General features: G+C 34.1%; 1 protein-coding gene across 4 annotated transcripts in view; it reads right to left on the reverse strand.

Moving 5' to 3' along the window:
- The window catches only part of MYO16 (myosin XVI), a 361,587-nt gene that overhangs the window by 132,541 nt on the left and 211,096 nt on the right, over positions 1-17,950 (reverse strand). For all 4 annotated transcript variants that reach the window (XM_017828978.1, XM_017828980.1, XM_017828979.1 and 1 more), the window contains exon 16: positions 17,767-17,914. In XM_017828978.1, the coding sequence (XP_017684467.1) occupies positions 17,767-17,914 (148 nt within the window). The remainder of the gene's footprint in view (positions 1-17,766; positions 17,915-17,950) is intronic.

A 17,950-nucleotide genomic window follows, 5' to 3' on the forward strand; every position in this document is an offset into this window, starting at 1 on the left:
GAATCATAGAATCATAGAATCGATTGGGTTGGAAAAGACCTCCGAGATCATCGAGTAATAGCACAAAACAGATTAAACAAAAACTACAGTAAAACAGATTACTGAAAAATGCAGTAATCTAACCTTTACAACACTGTATTTTAACCCTCTTGAAATATGTCTATGAGCCGTATTTTTTAAAGTATTCAGGTATCTTCATACAGCTGAAATCACTAAGAATGAGGAGTCTGAATATTTGACGGGATCTGACTTTTAGTTACATTATGAAGAGAATGTAAGAAGATTTTTTTTTATCATTAGCATTAAATTATCATTAGCATTAAAATACACATTCATCACACAGTCTACAATCTTCACAAACATCACTTACATAAACAAAAGAATTCCCCACATCTATATCCAAATAACACCATCACTACACAACAAAGGTGGATAATTTACACACACACCACCTCTCATCCCTTCATCACAATTACAAGAAAAATTCCCCACAATCATTCTGCTCTCTACCAATGTTCGGTCCATGATCTGGGAAATATGGGAAACAATACAGGTTTAAATTTTGGCAAAGCTCGTTTATAATCCTATTCTAATAGCTCTATAGAGGAGACATAATTTCAAAATAAAACTCCTCCTAGTACAGAAGGTCTGGCAATGCTCTAGTAAAGGTGGTAGTTCTTATAAAGGTGGCCTTTTATGTGAATGTGTGTAGGAAGAATTATTTAGTATTTGCACTTTTCTATCTGATAATGAGGTTTAAGTGGTACACACAAGGAAACACAAAGTGCACTTTTAGTGGACCAATACCAGATTTACAGTGTTGATTTCCCTTGCAGTGATAATGACATAAATTACCCCAGCAGGTGGGTAGAAGGAAAATGATAGGGGGGGAAAAAAAATGTGTGCTTAGGTGCATAAGCACTTTTTGCAACCACAGGAGGACCCAGTCAGCAGATGCCTCAACAACAAACAAGCCTCACATCAGTGGTATGATAAAGCTGGTGAATTAACACTGCCATTGAGAACGTGGGTCTGTGAACATCTCTGCCAGTGCTCAGCTCTGGTTCCTCGAGGTTACTAAAAGTATCAGTTTTGTCAGAATCAGGTAGATACAAATGACAGCACAGCTGTCAAATCAGCCAGAGCAGATGACACAAAGTATAGGCCAGCTTTATGTTTTGGTTTGGTTGGTTGGTCGGGTTTTTTTCCTGTTTTTTTTTATATTGCCTGTAGGTTCAAAAGGAGCCTAGAATACATCTGATACTGAATCTGGCATAGAACCTATTGGTATAAAGGTTAATCCATCAGAAAATTTTCCACTGTTCTGAACTGTTGCATGATCTTATATCAGTACATGTTATGCATCATGTGTCAGTGGCATTTATGATCCATAATTAGGAGATTTACAGAAGCAGCTACTCTGCTGTCAAAATATCCTATTGTTGAATAGTTGGAACAGTTGGAAGTATATGGCTATTTTTGTAAAAAAACCTCCTCCTGGATGGTGTTCTCCCTAAATAACTCTTTGTACTCTGTACTAAGCAAGTAGTCTTTCCTGTGCTGTGAAGAGAATATTCTACACTTCTCCTTTTTAAGCAACCCCATTTAACCAGCATTTTTTAGCACAATTGAAGTGCCAGTGGGTACTGATGTTGCAAAAGGATGTGTGAACACTACCAACACATATGAAAGCAGGATGCAGCCCAGCAGAGTGATGCAGAACATTCAGTTCCTGAAAGAGCTGAGCTGTGATATGAACCAACACGCGTCAGTTCTTGCCTTCAGCGCAACCACTTCTTGCTGATACAGCAGGGGGCAAACTGGGCACCTGCCATACCAGGTGCTTGTGGCTCTAGCAACCCATCCATAAACTGCAGCATCTGCTGGGACATGCCTGTTGGAAAAGAATCTGACTTTCCCAGTAGTACATGTCCTGAAGATTTAATCAGCAGATGTACTGGTGCCCTTGGAAATGGATGCAGTTGGACATTTTCTAAGGTGCACTTGAATTTAGAATCAGTTTCCCCAGCCTAAAAGCAATTAAATTCTTCTAGAACATTTCATGAGACCCACTCATTTTCCAAACTATTTATGCACTAAGGAAATAAGCAAAATTGCTTTGAAGATATGCACATTCATTAGATGTTTATACTATAAAGTATATGCATCCTAAGGATGGATTAATTGTATAGAGTACTTGGGACTGTTGATGGATATCGTACAACTTTAACAAAAATGTCTTCTCAACTTTTTCTAAACTTCACGAACTTCTAAATAGTCATTTTTTAAATTTTAGAAAACTAAAATTTCAGAGAAATTAGAAAAACTGATACAAACAGTTTACAAAATCACCAACAGGAAATTTCCAGACACTTTGGTCACCTTCTATGAGCTAGACACCAAAGAAAACTTCTTTTAGAATTTTTTTTTTATACCTTCAAAATACCTGGGGAATTAGTATTATTGGTAAGTCAGGAAATGTTCAGCAGTTGTTTTAGGAAGAGCTGGGGCACAGAGCCAAACTTCTGAAATTGATGAAGACATTCCAGGCAAGCTGTATCAAAATTATTGTCAAGATACATGCTGTGATCACTACCAGCATCTCCAAGCTAATTCAACTTAGCTTGATTTTGTATCTAGACAATAAATGGTTTGTACATGAAACTATTTATTATTAAGTTTACCGGGATGACTGAAAAATAATCCTTTCTTGCACATAATCACTCAGAGAGGTAAAATTTTTATTCTAGTGGCTTTGAGGTAAAAGTGTACACTAAATGATCTCAAGCTTACAATAGCTAGATTTTAGTTCTTATACTGTATGAAGTGAAAAAAGGGAAGGGCTGAAAGTCACAACGGAAACTTTGCTTATTCCAAATATCATCTCAGTGCAGAAAACCACAACTTTAAAAATTTAGGAATGATAGAATTATCTTCCTGGTAAGAACCGGGAACATGAACACGAAGACAGATAAAACTGCCCTGTCATTAGCTTACAAACCAGTTGAGTTTTCTGTTTCTTCTGTGCAGCTGTTGTAATAGATTTTCAAAGAACTGTCTATCTTCACAGTAGATTCTGTCTTGATACAAAGAGTTGGATCAGATTTCTGGAGGTCCCTTTCAAACCAAGAGCAAAGGAAAATATAATTTTTCTCTGTTTATACTTCTTTAATTGGTGAAAGAAAAAAAAACAAATACCCAAATGCATAAGAAGAGCTGAATGTCATAATCTGTTCTCTTTTTGAGATGCCTGGTCAACTGGTTCCTCTGAGGAATTACAATATTTATGTTGTGCTTTTTTCTGCTGATCCACTTGTCCACATCTCATTTCTCTGCTACTAGTAGGATAACTCTTAACTAACCCTGAGAGAAACAGAATAATATCAACTCCTATTCTAGCACGACTGGCCATAGGATCTAGTACATTTATTTTGCTAAAAGAAATTCAAGATTAGAGGGTAAAGAATTTACATGGAAGAAGCAAAGAATTAATATTTAAGATAAACTAATCACTAAATAGAGGACTGTATTTCAATACATAATTAGGCAATGCAAGCCACTGCATTTCATGTTATGAATCAGAAATTCTGGACTCTGTCTATAAATCCATTTTTTCTTTTGTAAAAATGACATAGAGATAAAACTCTTTATATTCATTTACTAATTCAAAATGGCTATTAAACTGAGATTCTGATACTTCAAATTCATTTATCCAAACAAGAATGTTTTTGTTTTCAAATACGTCTTTTTTTTTTTTAATATCATGCTGTAAGCATGTGGAAACCTCTCATGCAGGTTCTCCAAAACTATTATGTGCTGTCTAGTTAAAGAAATTTAGAAGAAAGAAATGAAACCAGGTTATTTCAAAACATCATCTTCCTCCTGGATATGATTTTCTGCATACATCTCCAATTATATAGAGTGTGAGAGTGTCTATCATCATGATTAGAAAGACAGGAAACAGGACTGACTTGTCTCTTGCTTTGTACAAATTGCTCAGTGTGTCAGCTTTATAGGCAACTGGTATGTGCCCATAACCTAGAGCATATCAGTTAGACTGAATATGCCTATTGGAAGTATTCATACACTTCTAATATTGTAAAGGCTTTTATTACAGCTTGACATTAAAAAATGTCATTAAAAAGCACACACAAGTATCCTCTCAGTGCTGGCTTCTATAAAACGCTGCATCAATTGTTCTAAAAACAGACACAGACCATGCTCACCATGACATCGTATTTAGTGATTTCAGGCCACTGGAACAAGAAAGAAGACTTTTTTTCTTTTTTTCTTGTGAGGTTTACATGTACTGTGAAGTTGAATAATGATTTATTTGACCACTGTTATTGCCCTAATTCAGCCAAATATTTATGTGTAACTAACTTCAAACCAGTGCTTCATCCCACTGATTTCAGTTGAATCTTAGTATAGTAAGAAACGTCAATATGAAGTACAACTGAAAGCTATAGGTTAACACTCTATGTTGAGCTCTGGTTTACTAAGAAAGAAAGAAAGGCAGATACAGTGTGTGAGACTGAAGGAAATAAGTAGTACTGGAGACCTAGATTTCAAGCTGTTGCAAGCATTGCCTACATAACTTCTAGGCATATGACCTTATCGTATATTTGCTTCTACAACATGCAATGCAGATTCCAAAGACACACAAAGATTCCTGAACTATAACTGTATGAACCAGATGTAGTATAGAAAACATGGTAAGTGAAGCTACTTATCTCAGATGAAGCCCCAACACAGCTATGGACTTTTTCCTTGACAGCATCTGAGGTATCTCTGATACACTTCACAGTGAGCCTCACAGACTTACCTTTTGCCTCTACCTGTCTTTATATAAAGTCTAAACCAAAAAATTATTAGAAAATCTTCATGAGCTGATGCTTTGTTGCTAGAAAATTCTCAAAAGAGCCAACATCATAGGAGGATGAAGCAGTATTTCATAATCAGGCTCCAGCTTTAACAAAATCGATATGTATGTTGTGGGTGTCATTTAATGTGACATTGTATTAAGAAGCACGGATTAACAAGCTAAATCCCTTCCTTCCCCTTATTAGTGTTGCCCAATGAACCATGTACTTGCACAATCATGTGAAAGTGTGTGGCTTTTTCCTTTGCAGTTTGCATCCCTCCTTCCCAGTCAGTTCAGGGTTGTAGTTCTGATTAAGCACAATGGTTGTCACTAAAAATCCAACATTACCAGATCAGTTAATTTTTACTTTAAGTTCCAGTGGAAATCAGAGTATCTCAGATATGTGTTAGTTACAGACAAAGCATGACTATTTAAAAACCACTTTTCTTACAAATAGGTCAGTTTACAGTACTCACATTAAATATTTGTAAGGTCTTCTTCTGAAATACATAAAAGTTTTCTAAAAGGTTAGCTATTCCTGTGACTACTTGCTAAATCCTAAGACACAATTTAGGTATAGCTAAACATCAGACTTAAGGACTGTTTTGCCAGACTGAAAAGTAATGACTTCATAGCTTTACATATGTTTTCAAAACTGCTGGGATGAAGGGTATTGAATGTATAAAACCAAAACATTACCTTTGAAAAATAAATTCCACTAATCTCTACTCTATTTACAAACTCACAGAATAAGAAATTATAACAAACATTTTAGTATTCTTAGATATCTCATGTGAATATCAGAGGACAACGCATTCTGCTTAGTGAGGAAAAGCTGCCTTGCTCTCAGCACTGTTTGACATGTTAACAGGAACGAGATAAAGACAAAGCAAAACAGTTGACATCAATGAAGTAAACGACATTTAAAGAACATGATAATGAATAGCTTCTGGCTTTTTTTTTCTGAGGGAAAAAGGGCATATATTACTGCCTTTTTTTCCTTTGTCTCCAGTTTTTAAACCAGCACTGAGCTGGAGTTACTGCTAACCACTTAAGTGCACATATTTCTGCTCATAACTAGTGCAATAATGCACCAAACCCAGCATTTAAAAATAGGAATGGCTTTGTTAATGTCAGAAGGCAAGGTATCAGTATATTATTAATTAATTAAACACTGTAGACAGCTTTGTTGACAGCCAGAACACAGCTCTTACTTTTATTTCTCTGACAAAATAACAAGTTATGTGTTTTGTAAATTGGTTTTAGCACAGAAAGCTTGTATTAAACTGTGTGTTGTTCAGTAAATAGTTTTGCCTTGATATTTTCATAAGATGAAATTTCAAATAATTCTGTAAGACTACATGTACTATAAAGTATATAAGCTTTTCAGACAATGGATATACTCAAATGGAAAGCAAAGAAATACATCTTGGTCTTTATCCTGAAAATGCCAAATATTGTTAGGCTACAATCAGGTATGCTTTTTTTTTCCCTTCTAATTATATTAATATTCTTGCAGAATAGGCTGAGACCACAGATTCAAGCATTCTGTTTCTAAAATTACATAAAAATGTAAATTTAGAATTATTCCATTCAAGAAAAAAATGAATGTACAACAAGAGTGACTCAAAATAGAATTTTTCACACCTCTAATGATATTACAAGAATTAATAAATACAGTATACCTTCTAGTACTGTTTATCTTATTCATGATTCAGTATTCTATAGGACAGAATCACTCAGGAGATCATAATTCTGTGATCTATCACTTTAAAAGCATAATTTTTAAGTTTAATATACATTAAATTAGGGGCATAATGATGAATACTGAGCATTGCTGAAGATGTAAAAAAATAAGCAGCTTGCATGCAAGTGCAAACTGGTCCAATCCACGTCCTGAAATGCTTCAAAAATTCTGTTTGAACTTTGCTCCTAAAACGAAGAGTAATTTTGTATTCCTGTGTTCAGACTTACTGTGGAATTAGTTGCCAGGCAGATGTCATTAAGTTTATGAGCCTCAAAGGCATTTCTCTACCAGTGTTGGCTACTTTCAAATGCTGATTCACTAAATAAGGCTTACTGGGTTAAGAGCCACAATATCTGATCTAAACTTTAAAAAGTGCTTTGGGAATCTGCTTATAACTTTCACCAGTAAGCAGTTAAAACATTGATAAAATAATTCAAAATTATTTCATATAACTCCTGTTTGTAGTTCATGGATCAGTTTCAGATCAGCAGCCTTACAAGAAGCCCTCTTCTTCCTGTACATGCAGCCATAACCATGTGTATTCAGGTGTGTTTACTAAACAAGTAATTCTGAACAGTAAGATCCATTTAAGGCACTTTTAACTTGGCCCAAAAAAGTCAAGGTCTCCCCAAGTTACTAGTCACTCTAGTGACTTTTGAAATACTGCGAAGTATATATTGTTTACTTATTAATGAGTCGGGTTTTTTAAGAAGGATTAGTACAATTAACTAATTTATCAATTACAATTATTTGCCTTTCATGGGCTAAGAAAGTCTCACACAATACATGAACATGAGTTGGTGCAGTACCAGCCTTTACCCTAATTTACTTTGTTCTACAAACCAAGATTACTTTCTCTTTTCAACTATAGATGACACAAATTCGTAAGTATTTATATATGTTATTTATTTAGCAATCAACAATCCACAAGCTATTCCACTAAATAAGTTTTTTTCCTCTTTAATATTATCACTTTCATTATTAATTTTTACAGTGAAAGACTACGAACTTATTTTACAAGTGGTTAGCACTTTTCCTAGTCTTCATGATCCTCATCTTGGGTGAAAACTGATCACAAAACTGGTGTTAGTGTACCAGCATCAAAATAAACATTGCATTTCCTAAGTAGGTTTAATACTAAGCTGCAATGACAGCTGGGTAAACTGATTTCTATCCATTTAATGATTTAGTTATGTTAAAATTTTATAAAGGTTAAAGCAGAAATTAGAGGGTGTCAGCATTTTCATAAGCCATAAATTACACTTCTCTGCAATTATGGTTATAAATGCAGTTTGCTTCTCAAATGGTATTTCTACATTGTTTCAGCGCCATTTTTCGTCATTTCAGTCAGCAGAAAATTTGTAGTAAATTTTTTATTTCAGAGGACTTCTTTGATTTGCATAGTTCTTTGTGCAGACTGCATCTGTTCTAACAATTTTTCTCATCTGTATTACTACTATATGAGAAATGTTTAAACTTCCAATCAGATAAGCATAAGACTTATTAGCCCAGTCAGGTCACAGATAAAAATCATAGAATCTTAGAATCACTTAGGCTGGAAAATGCCTTTGAGATCATTGAGTCTAAAGTCTCGAACCTCATGCATGTTTCTTCCTTGAAACACTGGACCCATTCAGCTCTCTCCAGTGTATCTCCTTGAGTGATCCAGAGCACTGTTTACAGAGATCTGTTAAAAATACAGCTTTCCCTGGTTAGATAGGCTAATATATGTCTATGGAATATGTACATATATATATATTTATATATTAGCACATGATATTATATGTCCTAATATATAATCAATAAGTACCTCAGAAAGACCCTATACTATTTTACATCTGTTGTCTGCTAATCAAAGGTGACTCAAACCCTTGAAATTATACTCGAAACTGGCTTTGTTTCCTTTTGATATCAACCACTGAGTACAGCAGTTTCATATAATTTATGCTGTACTGTACTATGTTGCAGTAATAATATTTTGTGCCATGATTCCAAGAGATGGGTCATAAACTAATTGGATACAGATGAGACCTATACATAGAATAAACAAGTTCCAAAGATCACCTGGGTAATGAGTGATTCAGTGCAAGATGTTCCCACACTGTTCTGTTCTGCATTGTACTACATAAAATAAATTCAGAAGCCAGACTAGTAGAGTTGCCACTTTTAGGAGCTGTATAAAACTAAGATCCCAACATCCTTTGGCCATTACCACTCAAGTAGCATATTCGGAAAATTTTAATTTGTTACTTGTATGCTTTAGACAAAACTCAGTTTGAATAGCTAACTACAAAAAACAGTGTGCAAATCCAGGAATTAAAGGGAATTGTGAATGGCACTAATTTGACACAATCATGTTTAACTTCAGAGTTGAGGTAATTTTGAGTTATGATTAATGAAAGAACTAGAGGATAAAAACTATGCTGTGCTTTGGGGTGACCTTGCCTGATTTACCTAGAGAGAGCTGGCTACAGTAACTCCAGTGCAGTGAAAAACTACAAGGGAGCTCAGGGAGCTCAGAGAAGACAGCAAGTTCAAACAACGGTGACTGGCATTATCTCCATTAGATCTAATGCTGAGATGGGCTGGGTTCAATGACTGGGGCTTCCATATGTCAATAAAAATTTATTAAATGACCCGTTCCTGACTGGAAAGTCATCTACAGTAATTGTATCAGGATGACTTCAAAAGTGACTTTTGAAATATAAATTGCAGAACTGTGTTATCACTCTAGATTTATGCAACATAATAGCTAAGTGGTTTCAGAAGCTGAATCCACTGAATCTCCTGCCACATATGAGATGATTAGCATCCTAGTAAAGTGCAGAGACATATTTTTTACTTAAAGTAAAAGCGAAATTAACTTTTCTACCATTTATATAAGTGAGTAATCATATCTGCTTTTAAGCTAGGGTTTCTACAGTAATTTCATCCCTTGGAATTACATCCATTTTCAGTCTGACGTGAAATACTAGTGGGCTGCCTAAACACTCAGCGTTTAATTTCTTCAACAGAAGACCAAATTTAACCTGAATATTACATATACGCATATATCTCTATATATCTCTATATATCTCTATATATCGTCCATAGATCTCTGGAGATCCCTTTTTTTTTTTTTTTCCTAACAAAAGGTTGAACTTGGCTCAGAAACTTTAAGGGGTAAGATACTCATCAACAGAAGTCACAACAAATTGGAAAATCATAAATATAAAACATTATATTTATTTTTCCATTTGCTTTCTCCATTTAAAGCAATTTATTCCAAACAAGGTTTTATTGTATGTGTAGTTTTCTGTTAAAACTACTGAAGACAGATGTCTTCAGTAGACTCTAAATATCCCAGTGCTCCTAATTACCGGATTTGTTTCTTTTTTTTTTTTTGATTAAACAGATTTCAGGTTTTTCTTGCCTCCTACTCTTTATCTTTCATGCCACAGACAGATTATTCTCCTTTTATTTTCTGCACCTGTTTCCATATCGTATTTACTCCAAAAGAGACAAAAAAGACGAATCTTCTCTCGAAGAAAAAGCAAACGGTATCATGCCAAGTCAAATGAAATAAATGCAAGTTTGTGAAATAAAACTAAACATGCAAAAGGAAACTGACTAGAGCTAAAAAAAGGCAAAAGTCAGAGTGTTTTAAATGGTCTGATGTAATTTTTTCTGTTTTGAACTGACACTGAGAAAATGTAAAATACCAAACATTATCAGATATCTGAGTTCCTCTAGGACAATACAAAAATACAAGGAAGAGTGCCTTGGCTCTACCTTAACTATGTACTACTATAAACATACAATTCGTTCCTTAGAAAACATCATTTGTTCATTTACACATAGTTAGTCCTACAGGTTCAGCTTTATAGAATTACAGTGGAGAGAAAAACAGTTGTTGAAAAGAGAGGTAATCAAAACAAATTATTTCTTTACCTCTGAGACTCTGTCAATGGAGGACTGTGCATCCTCTGCCACTAGTCAATCAATATGTATGAAGAATAATACAATGAAGAAAGGATTTTTAACATCAAATGAAAAAAAAAATACCCAGAGGAATATGAGTTTCAGATTTACACTCTCAAACGAAGCAGAATTTCTATAGCATTTATTCTGAAAGTCAGACAAATAACAAGTCCACCTGGGACCTCAGACAAAGACCCTAAGCTAAGTCTAAGATTTATTTTACTACCTTTTCTTTGCTAAATAAAAATTCTTCTTGAACTTCAGGTAAATAAATGATTATTCGACATCACTGGAGATATATTTTCTTAAAGGATCCTTTGGGAATAAAGCAGTAATATCAAAAGCAGCTAATGTCAAAACTGGAATAAATAAATTAAACATCAAAATCCAAAGCTCAGTTACTGCTTCTTTCAAGAGAAAAATACTGCTTTGGATATCTTGACATATAATTAGAATGCAACTATGCAGATGTGTATGTAACTAACCCTGAAGTCAGGATGAACCACTCAAAACAACTGCCCAGCCAGGTCTCAAAACAAATATTGTGAAATAAAATTAGTAACACAGAGGTATACCTTATGCATGAAGTGTAGGTATCTGCAAACAGAAAAATAACCACTTATTTGCAAAATAAAGCAGATGACACAAATTAGTATTTCAGTTTTGTTTTGAAAACCTAAGCCATAATCCCGATTATCTCTTTTGTATTTGCACTGCCAACCTCCTAGTAATGTTTCTTCTAGGACATGCCTATCCACAAATGTCTCACAGAAAGGGGATTTAAGACAGAGGAAATGGAGTCAATTTTCAGAAAAAACACTGTATATTAATATTAACACTGACACTAATGTTAGCTTTTCCTGAATATTAAGGTGCACAGTGATGATCTTAGGGAGGAAGATTTAGTCTACATTGTCCAGTCACCACGTTTCCCCTGCTAAAAAACACTGAAAAATTTCTTAGCTACTGTACACTAATAAATTCCTCAGGGTTCCATCTAATTTTCATTAAAACATGACAGTCTAAGCCTAAAATATGAGTGACTAAACAGAAAAGCTAGCTGAACAGAAGTGAGGTACATGAATAAGAAAAATGAGATTAATTAGACCACAGACTAACAAATCAATAGTTTTGATTACGGTTGGGTTTTTTAAAATCAATAGTGGATGAAAAAATTCCCCAAACTTACACTCTCTTCTATTTTCCAGTCTCAGAATGTCTGAAAATATGTATTGTAAAATGTTACATTAGGATTAAATAAAATTAGTTTTGGTTAATCAATATCACTTTGAAATGTGAAGTTGTATCTTAATACAATATATAATACAGTTTCTGGTGTCCATCCTCAACAAAAGTAAGTGATTTAGTCATTACTATTACTATCTGGCATAAAAAAACACACGTCAGTCATTTACTGGTGTTGCCCCTCAACAGTTCCTTCTTTTAAGTGCAAAGATCAACACTGAGGCTTGAAGATCATGGTCCAAGAGATTAATGGACCCTGAACTTCAAAGAAAGAATAGGAGAAGAGAAAAAGAGCTAAGGAAAAAAAAAACCAACCCATTCCTTTTGGTTCAATTCCTGCTCATAAAAAGAATAAACCAAGGTGAATAAGGTCATGAATGCTGTTTACACAGAAAACCTGCATGAATGAGGAAGACTAAGGAAAAGTGAAGAAGGTAAGAGTATTAGGATAAAGACTAAAATAACTTTTCAAACTAAAGTTGAAATAAAAGGAAACTGGAGGCTGATGGTATAAGAGGGCACAGAAAAAATCTGCTAAAGAGAACTATGGGAAAGCACATTTTGCTGGAATATGCATATGATCTACATGCAGTAAAGACAGTTCAATCTCAAAATAGAAATCAGTTAAAAGGTTCAGACATCAGTAAATACAGGGTAAACAGGAAAAGAATACACAGAAAGCAGCAAAAGTAAACAAAACAAACAAAAAAAGCACAAAAGACAACAGAGAAAATTTAGAAAATTCTTTTCACATTACAATTTTCCAGATTACATAGATATAAAACTCACTAAAGCAAGTTTAAACCTGCTCCAAAATCTCATCAAATATATCTGCTTTGTATCTCTCTCCATTACCTTCCTAATAACTAACTGATTCAGTTTAGCTGTCAGACATCACTGGAATGTAAGTAAGTGGAATTGCCTCATTACATTCAGAATCTACAGATCTTGTCCTTAAAATAGTACTATTTGTTGCAAATCAGATTTTCACAGTAGTATTGTATGAGGATAGTCAAGAAACAAATGTTCACAGTTAAAGCTTTTAAATAGAAGTAAATTATATAAGGAAGATGTAAACTGATGGAAGTGTATAACTTTTATATTATTTGCAGTTGAAACACAACAAAACAAACCCAAACTATTTTCACTTTTATTTAGGGTTTCACTTATCCATATTCACTTATTCTAGTAAAATAAATTCCAACAAAATTAACTTAGTGATAACTCCCTCCATTTTTTAAATCTGTGTTTGAAACTGTATCTTCATACTACTCCATTATTTAGAAGATACTACATGTATCACTGCATATAAGTGTTAACTTACTTAAAATGCAAGCTTTTTGAAGAAAAGGAATGTACTGCATGTAAATAAGTCAGGACAGGAAAACTTGCACAGAACGAGAAAAACACAGATTAACTTATTCAACCAGAACTTGAATGTTTATTTCCAATTTAAGAGACCTCCTTTGGAAGAAGATCTCTTTGGAAGAAGAACTAGAAGGACTTGACCGTCAGTTGCAGGGATGGTGAGCCTAAACATCTCCTGCCACAGCTTTGGAACCTCTGAGTCTGATCTTTACCATCCTCCTAAAATTAAATACAATGAATTCCACTTTCCCGATTGCCTGGAGCTTTATTCTGTCAGTAGAGTTTTAAAACAAAGTTGATCCTCAACAGTAAAGTTCATAAAGTCTCAACACTAGTCTTTATTGGGGTGAAACTCAAATTTTGATACAACTAACTTATGTTGAGTTTCATCAAACAAAGTCTAATGGCAGTCTGATAAAATGATGTAACTTGGCACTTCATATAGAAACTTTTATTCCAGCAGAACTATCGTTCATGGGAAAATTTGATGTAACCCTTACAGATCTAGTTGTTTCATTCACATTTAGAATCAACTAATTTTGTAACTTAAGCCTAACATTTCCTTGGATTTGCCTCCAGTCGTCATACACCAACATCAGTATCAGGCAAGTAAAAAAATTATCTATTAGGCTTGAATACAAGGAAACAGCATGGAACATCAGAGGACTGGAACACCTCTAAATTGGCTATTTTTCCAATTATGTGGAGAAAATAAAAAAAATAAAAATAATAATAGGAAAAATTTTTCTCTATGAATTTAGCTTTCATTGTTAGACTGAGACAGCAAGGTTTGTAGACAAATGGCACGGATATGGAAAATTGCTAGTTTCAAGATTATAATCTCTGTTTCACTTTTAATGAGAAAATAATCAAATGATTGGGAAAACAAAAAAAGCATCCAAAGATAAAAGTAAAGGAAAGAAAAGAGAGAGAGAGGGAATGGAAATGTGCACTGTCTTCCTAGCTTTATATATAGCAGTCAGAAAACATAGAGGCTGCCTCCTGAGTATGCTGAAAAGGGGAAATCTGTGGTAACTGGTTACTCAGTCTTGAAAATTTACATCTTGAGCTCTTGTATGTAAGGGAAGGAAAGAGCAGGGATCAATGTGGATGATACTAGACTAACCATTATTTTTTACACATTGTATTAGTGCTTGCGAGAAAAGATGATGACTGGAAACACAAAAAAATCAGACATAAGGCTCTGTCTACTGGAATCTTTACTATACCATTCACTTTAGCACACTGTAATTTTTAATCCTTTTTTGAGGACCAACCTTATAATTTAGAGAAGGAAATTATTTCCTCACTGATCAAGGTTCAGATCAGCTTAAACTTTGATGAGAAATTCAGTTACTTCACTAAAATGACTACTTTATATATTAAATTAATATAAAGGTTTTTTTATTGACAACTAAGGGAGTACCTGCACTGAAAACTGGTAAAAAAAGATACATCAGTTCTGTCAACTGATCTACAGCTGTTGGTGCAGAAGAGTTTTGCTGCTTTTTAAGGGGTGTGAGAAACATCACAGGCAGAGAGCACACAGTGCAGTGCACATCATTTATCTATGGGCAAAAGGAAAGTTTACACATCTGGGATCAGAAGTTTGACAATGCAAACACAAAAAATGCATGTCCTGACCAGAGTTCTGCTTCTGCATGAATGTGTATATTAACACTGTTCCCAGCTTGAAGTTGGTCACTTTTTTTTTTACAGTACAATCAATTTGGAGAACTAGCAATCTTGTTTAAACTGAAAAAGGTGACATCAAGTTGAACAGCTGTCAAACCCACCATCAACCCACCATCTTTTCTGAAGCCATTTCCTAGAGTTAAGTGGCCTTAAGCTATAGTTCTAACATACATATACAAATGTAAGGACATGATTTTTAATGACAGTATGTTTGATTATCTTACTTGTATGTATTACACAAAGACATAAATATAAGGACATGATATTTAATAACAATATGTTTGATTACCTTACATGTATATATTACACAAAGATATTCTTACATTGTTATATATACCACAGCTTTGAAATAGAAATGTTAATATGAAACAAGTATTTCCACTTATCTTCAGTAAGATTTTTCCCACATATTTCTTTCCTGTCATTCTGATCTCTTTTTTCCACTCCTTTCTTCACCAGAGTAGAAGACCATTTACAAACAAATCTATCACCCTTGTCACTTCTCGTATTGCTCTCTGTTTCACATTGATTGCAAGATTCATCACTAAGGGAGCACCTACAGTAACTACGAGGTTACATAAGCTAGTATATACTATTATTGTGAGGCTAAACTTCACATGTCAGAAAAAATGCTTACAATCATGGACCGTACTAAGGAAAAAAAAATCCAGAGCAAATCAAGAGCAAATTGAGAATATAACTTCAAATTTCTAATCTCTTTGTATTACACATCATCATCAAGATTAAAAAAGTTCTGCAGTTCTTCTGAAACACAATAAGTTACTAGAAATTTTGGAATTTTTCAATCAACGATCTGCTGTTAAAAATCAGCTTTTGACTGTAATGAACACATGGGAGTAGTTGTCAATCAAAAAGCCTTGACTTGCCCTTTCAGGACTCTCCATTTCTGACACACTTTCCCTGCTCGGTCTTGAAAAATGATCTTACCTTTCAGCAACTGCTTCTTTCTTTATCCATTATGATCCACATGCAGATATGGCAGGAGATGTATTGCTTCAGATCCCTCTCTATGTAGATTAAATGGCTTACTACTTTAAGATCCTAGTTGTATATAGGTTCAGTAGAAAGTGTCCAGCAATTTGTCTTCATGCGATGCCTTAGCAATTAAAATGCTTGCAAGAACATACATTTAAGTTTCTGAACTCAAGCTCCCTCTCGGGACAGAACCAAACACCATAGAATTACAACCTAACAACTAATCTTGCACATTGGGGCGAAACCCCAGCCTTCCAGGAACTCTTAGTGACTCCAAAGGGGAGGGATTTCCCCTTTAAGCAACTTACATTAACTCTGAATCCAGGATTATATGCTTTAGAACATGAGCTACTTCTCACTTTTTACAGCATCACGTCTAACAATAACCAGTACTGACAATACTACTCTCTTTAAGATAATTTTATCGAAAATGAGAATAAACAAACTATGCTATATCTCATTTCTTTTATTACAATGGCTTAAAAAACTATATAAAAATAGAGGTTCTTTTTGATCTTAATAGCCATTATTTACTAAGACTCTTGATTCTTCTACATAAAGGTGCAATATTAAACAATGCAAAGAGGAACAGAAAAATTATCAAAGAAACAGCTGGGCAGGAACAAGCTGTAGTTTCAAAAGGCCTGTTATCTAGTTAATTTTATTACTAGAGTCAAGATTACACTTGCTTAAATAAAACATGACAAATTCACTTATGGATGTTACCAAAATGATATGATCTCATCAAAATTTGATTAAGCGAGAAATAATGAAGTTATAAAATATGAGGCCAGATCCGCCTTCTAGATCCATGAATGAGTTTGATACAGTAGAACTTCACCCCTAATTTAACTTTATCAACTAAGAAAGATCTATCTCACTGAAGTACTACACTCAGAAGTTTAAGGAAAGGAATATTTGGCCCACTCTCTCAATAATGGAAGATACAATCTACTCTACGTAGCCAAAGCAAAGTTTTATTGATAAAAGCAGGTTTATGCAAATATTCAGCTATAAATTATTTCTAGAGCTTTGGTACTGCAATGTTCAGACATATATTTAGAAATACTATTTTGTTCTTTTTGGATGATTATCAGGTATCTTATCAGATAAAGCTTTGTTCATGTGAATCTAATTATTCAGATTTCTGCTAAGTTCTTTCCTGTTTGAGCTTCTTGTAAAGTGACTTCAAACTGTTCCATTTTCTGAACAAACTGAGTGCTTCCAAACACCTTATGCCAGAAGAGGAATAAATTAATTATCAGGAACTTAGAATACTTTTGGTCTTCAAAGGATTTAATATATAGAATTTAACTCTTCTCCTCCCTGCTTTGAAGTGGATCATTTTTAGTAGAGCAATTTAGCCTCAGGTTTCTTCAGAGCTAGTGCATTACGCTACTCTGTGCGATACAGAAGTGATAACTGCTTAAAACATTACCAAACAATGGTAGTCTGAAGACTTCCGTTTAAGAAAAAATCATAATCAAGTAAGCTTTTTTCTGCAAAAATTAATGTTATGTCTTTCTATTTATAGGTCCCAAGTCCAGAACTGCTATTTTATTCAAGTTACTAGCCAAAGTGGAAGATGAAAAAGTTGAGAAAAAAATCCACGGGAAAAAGGCTTAGATGTGAAAAACTCAAAACACTCATTTTACATAATTTTAATTACTACTGGTCTTTTTACAGTTACTCACTATACTCATTATAAACTTAGCCCATTTAAGAGAAGATCATTAATACTATATAGGCTTCTCTCATTTCAGTGATACTTCTTAGGAAAGACTGAAAAGGAAGAGGCAAATTATCTAAGTGAGGAATATCTTTTTCATTCTAAAATAACCTGAATTAATAAACTTCGAGATACTCCCAAAATTTCCAGTTGTTTTCCTACCTGTGTGCAGACAAATTACTGAGGTACAGGGTGTATTTTTCTTCAGAAGACAGCCCATCCATCATCAAGTAAAAAACGTGAAAATTACTCTGGTTGAGAGGCTGGATAATGACACGAGACTTCTCCAACATGTATGTATAAATCCTAGCTGATTGAGAAACAAACATGTAAATTAATCATTATA

This window comes from Lepidothrix coronata, unplaced genomic scaffold (assembly GCF_001604755.1).
Source record: "Lepidothrix coronata isolate B3197 unplaced genomic scaffold, Lepidothrix_coronata-1.0 Scaffold155, whole genome shotgun sequence".
In the NCBI taxonomy this organism is placed as follows: Eukaryota; Metazoa; Chordata; class Aves; order Passeriformes; family Pipridae; genus Lepidothrix; species Lepidothrix coronata.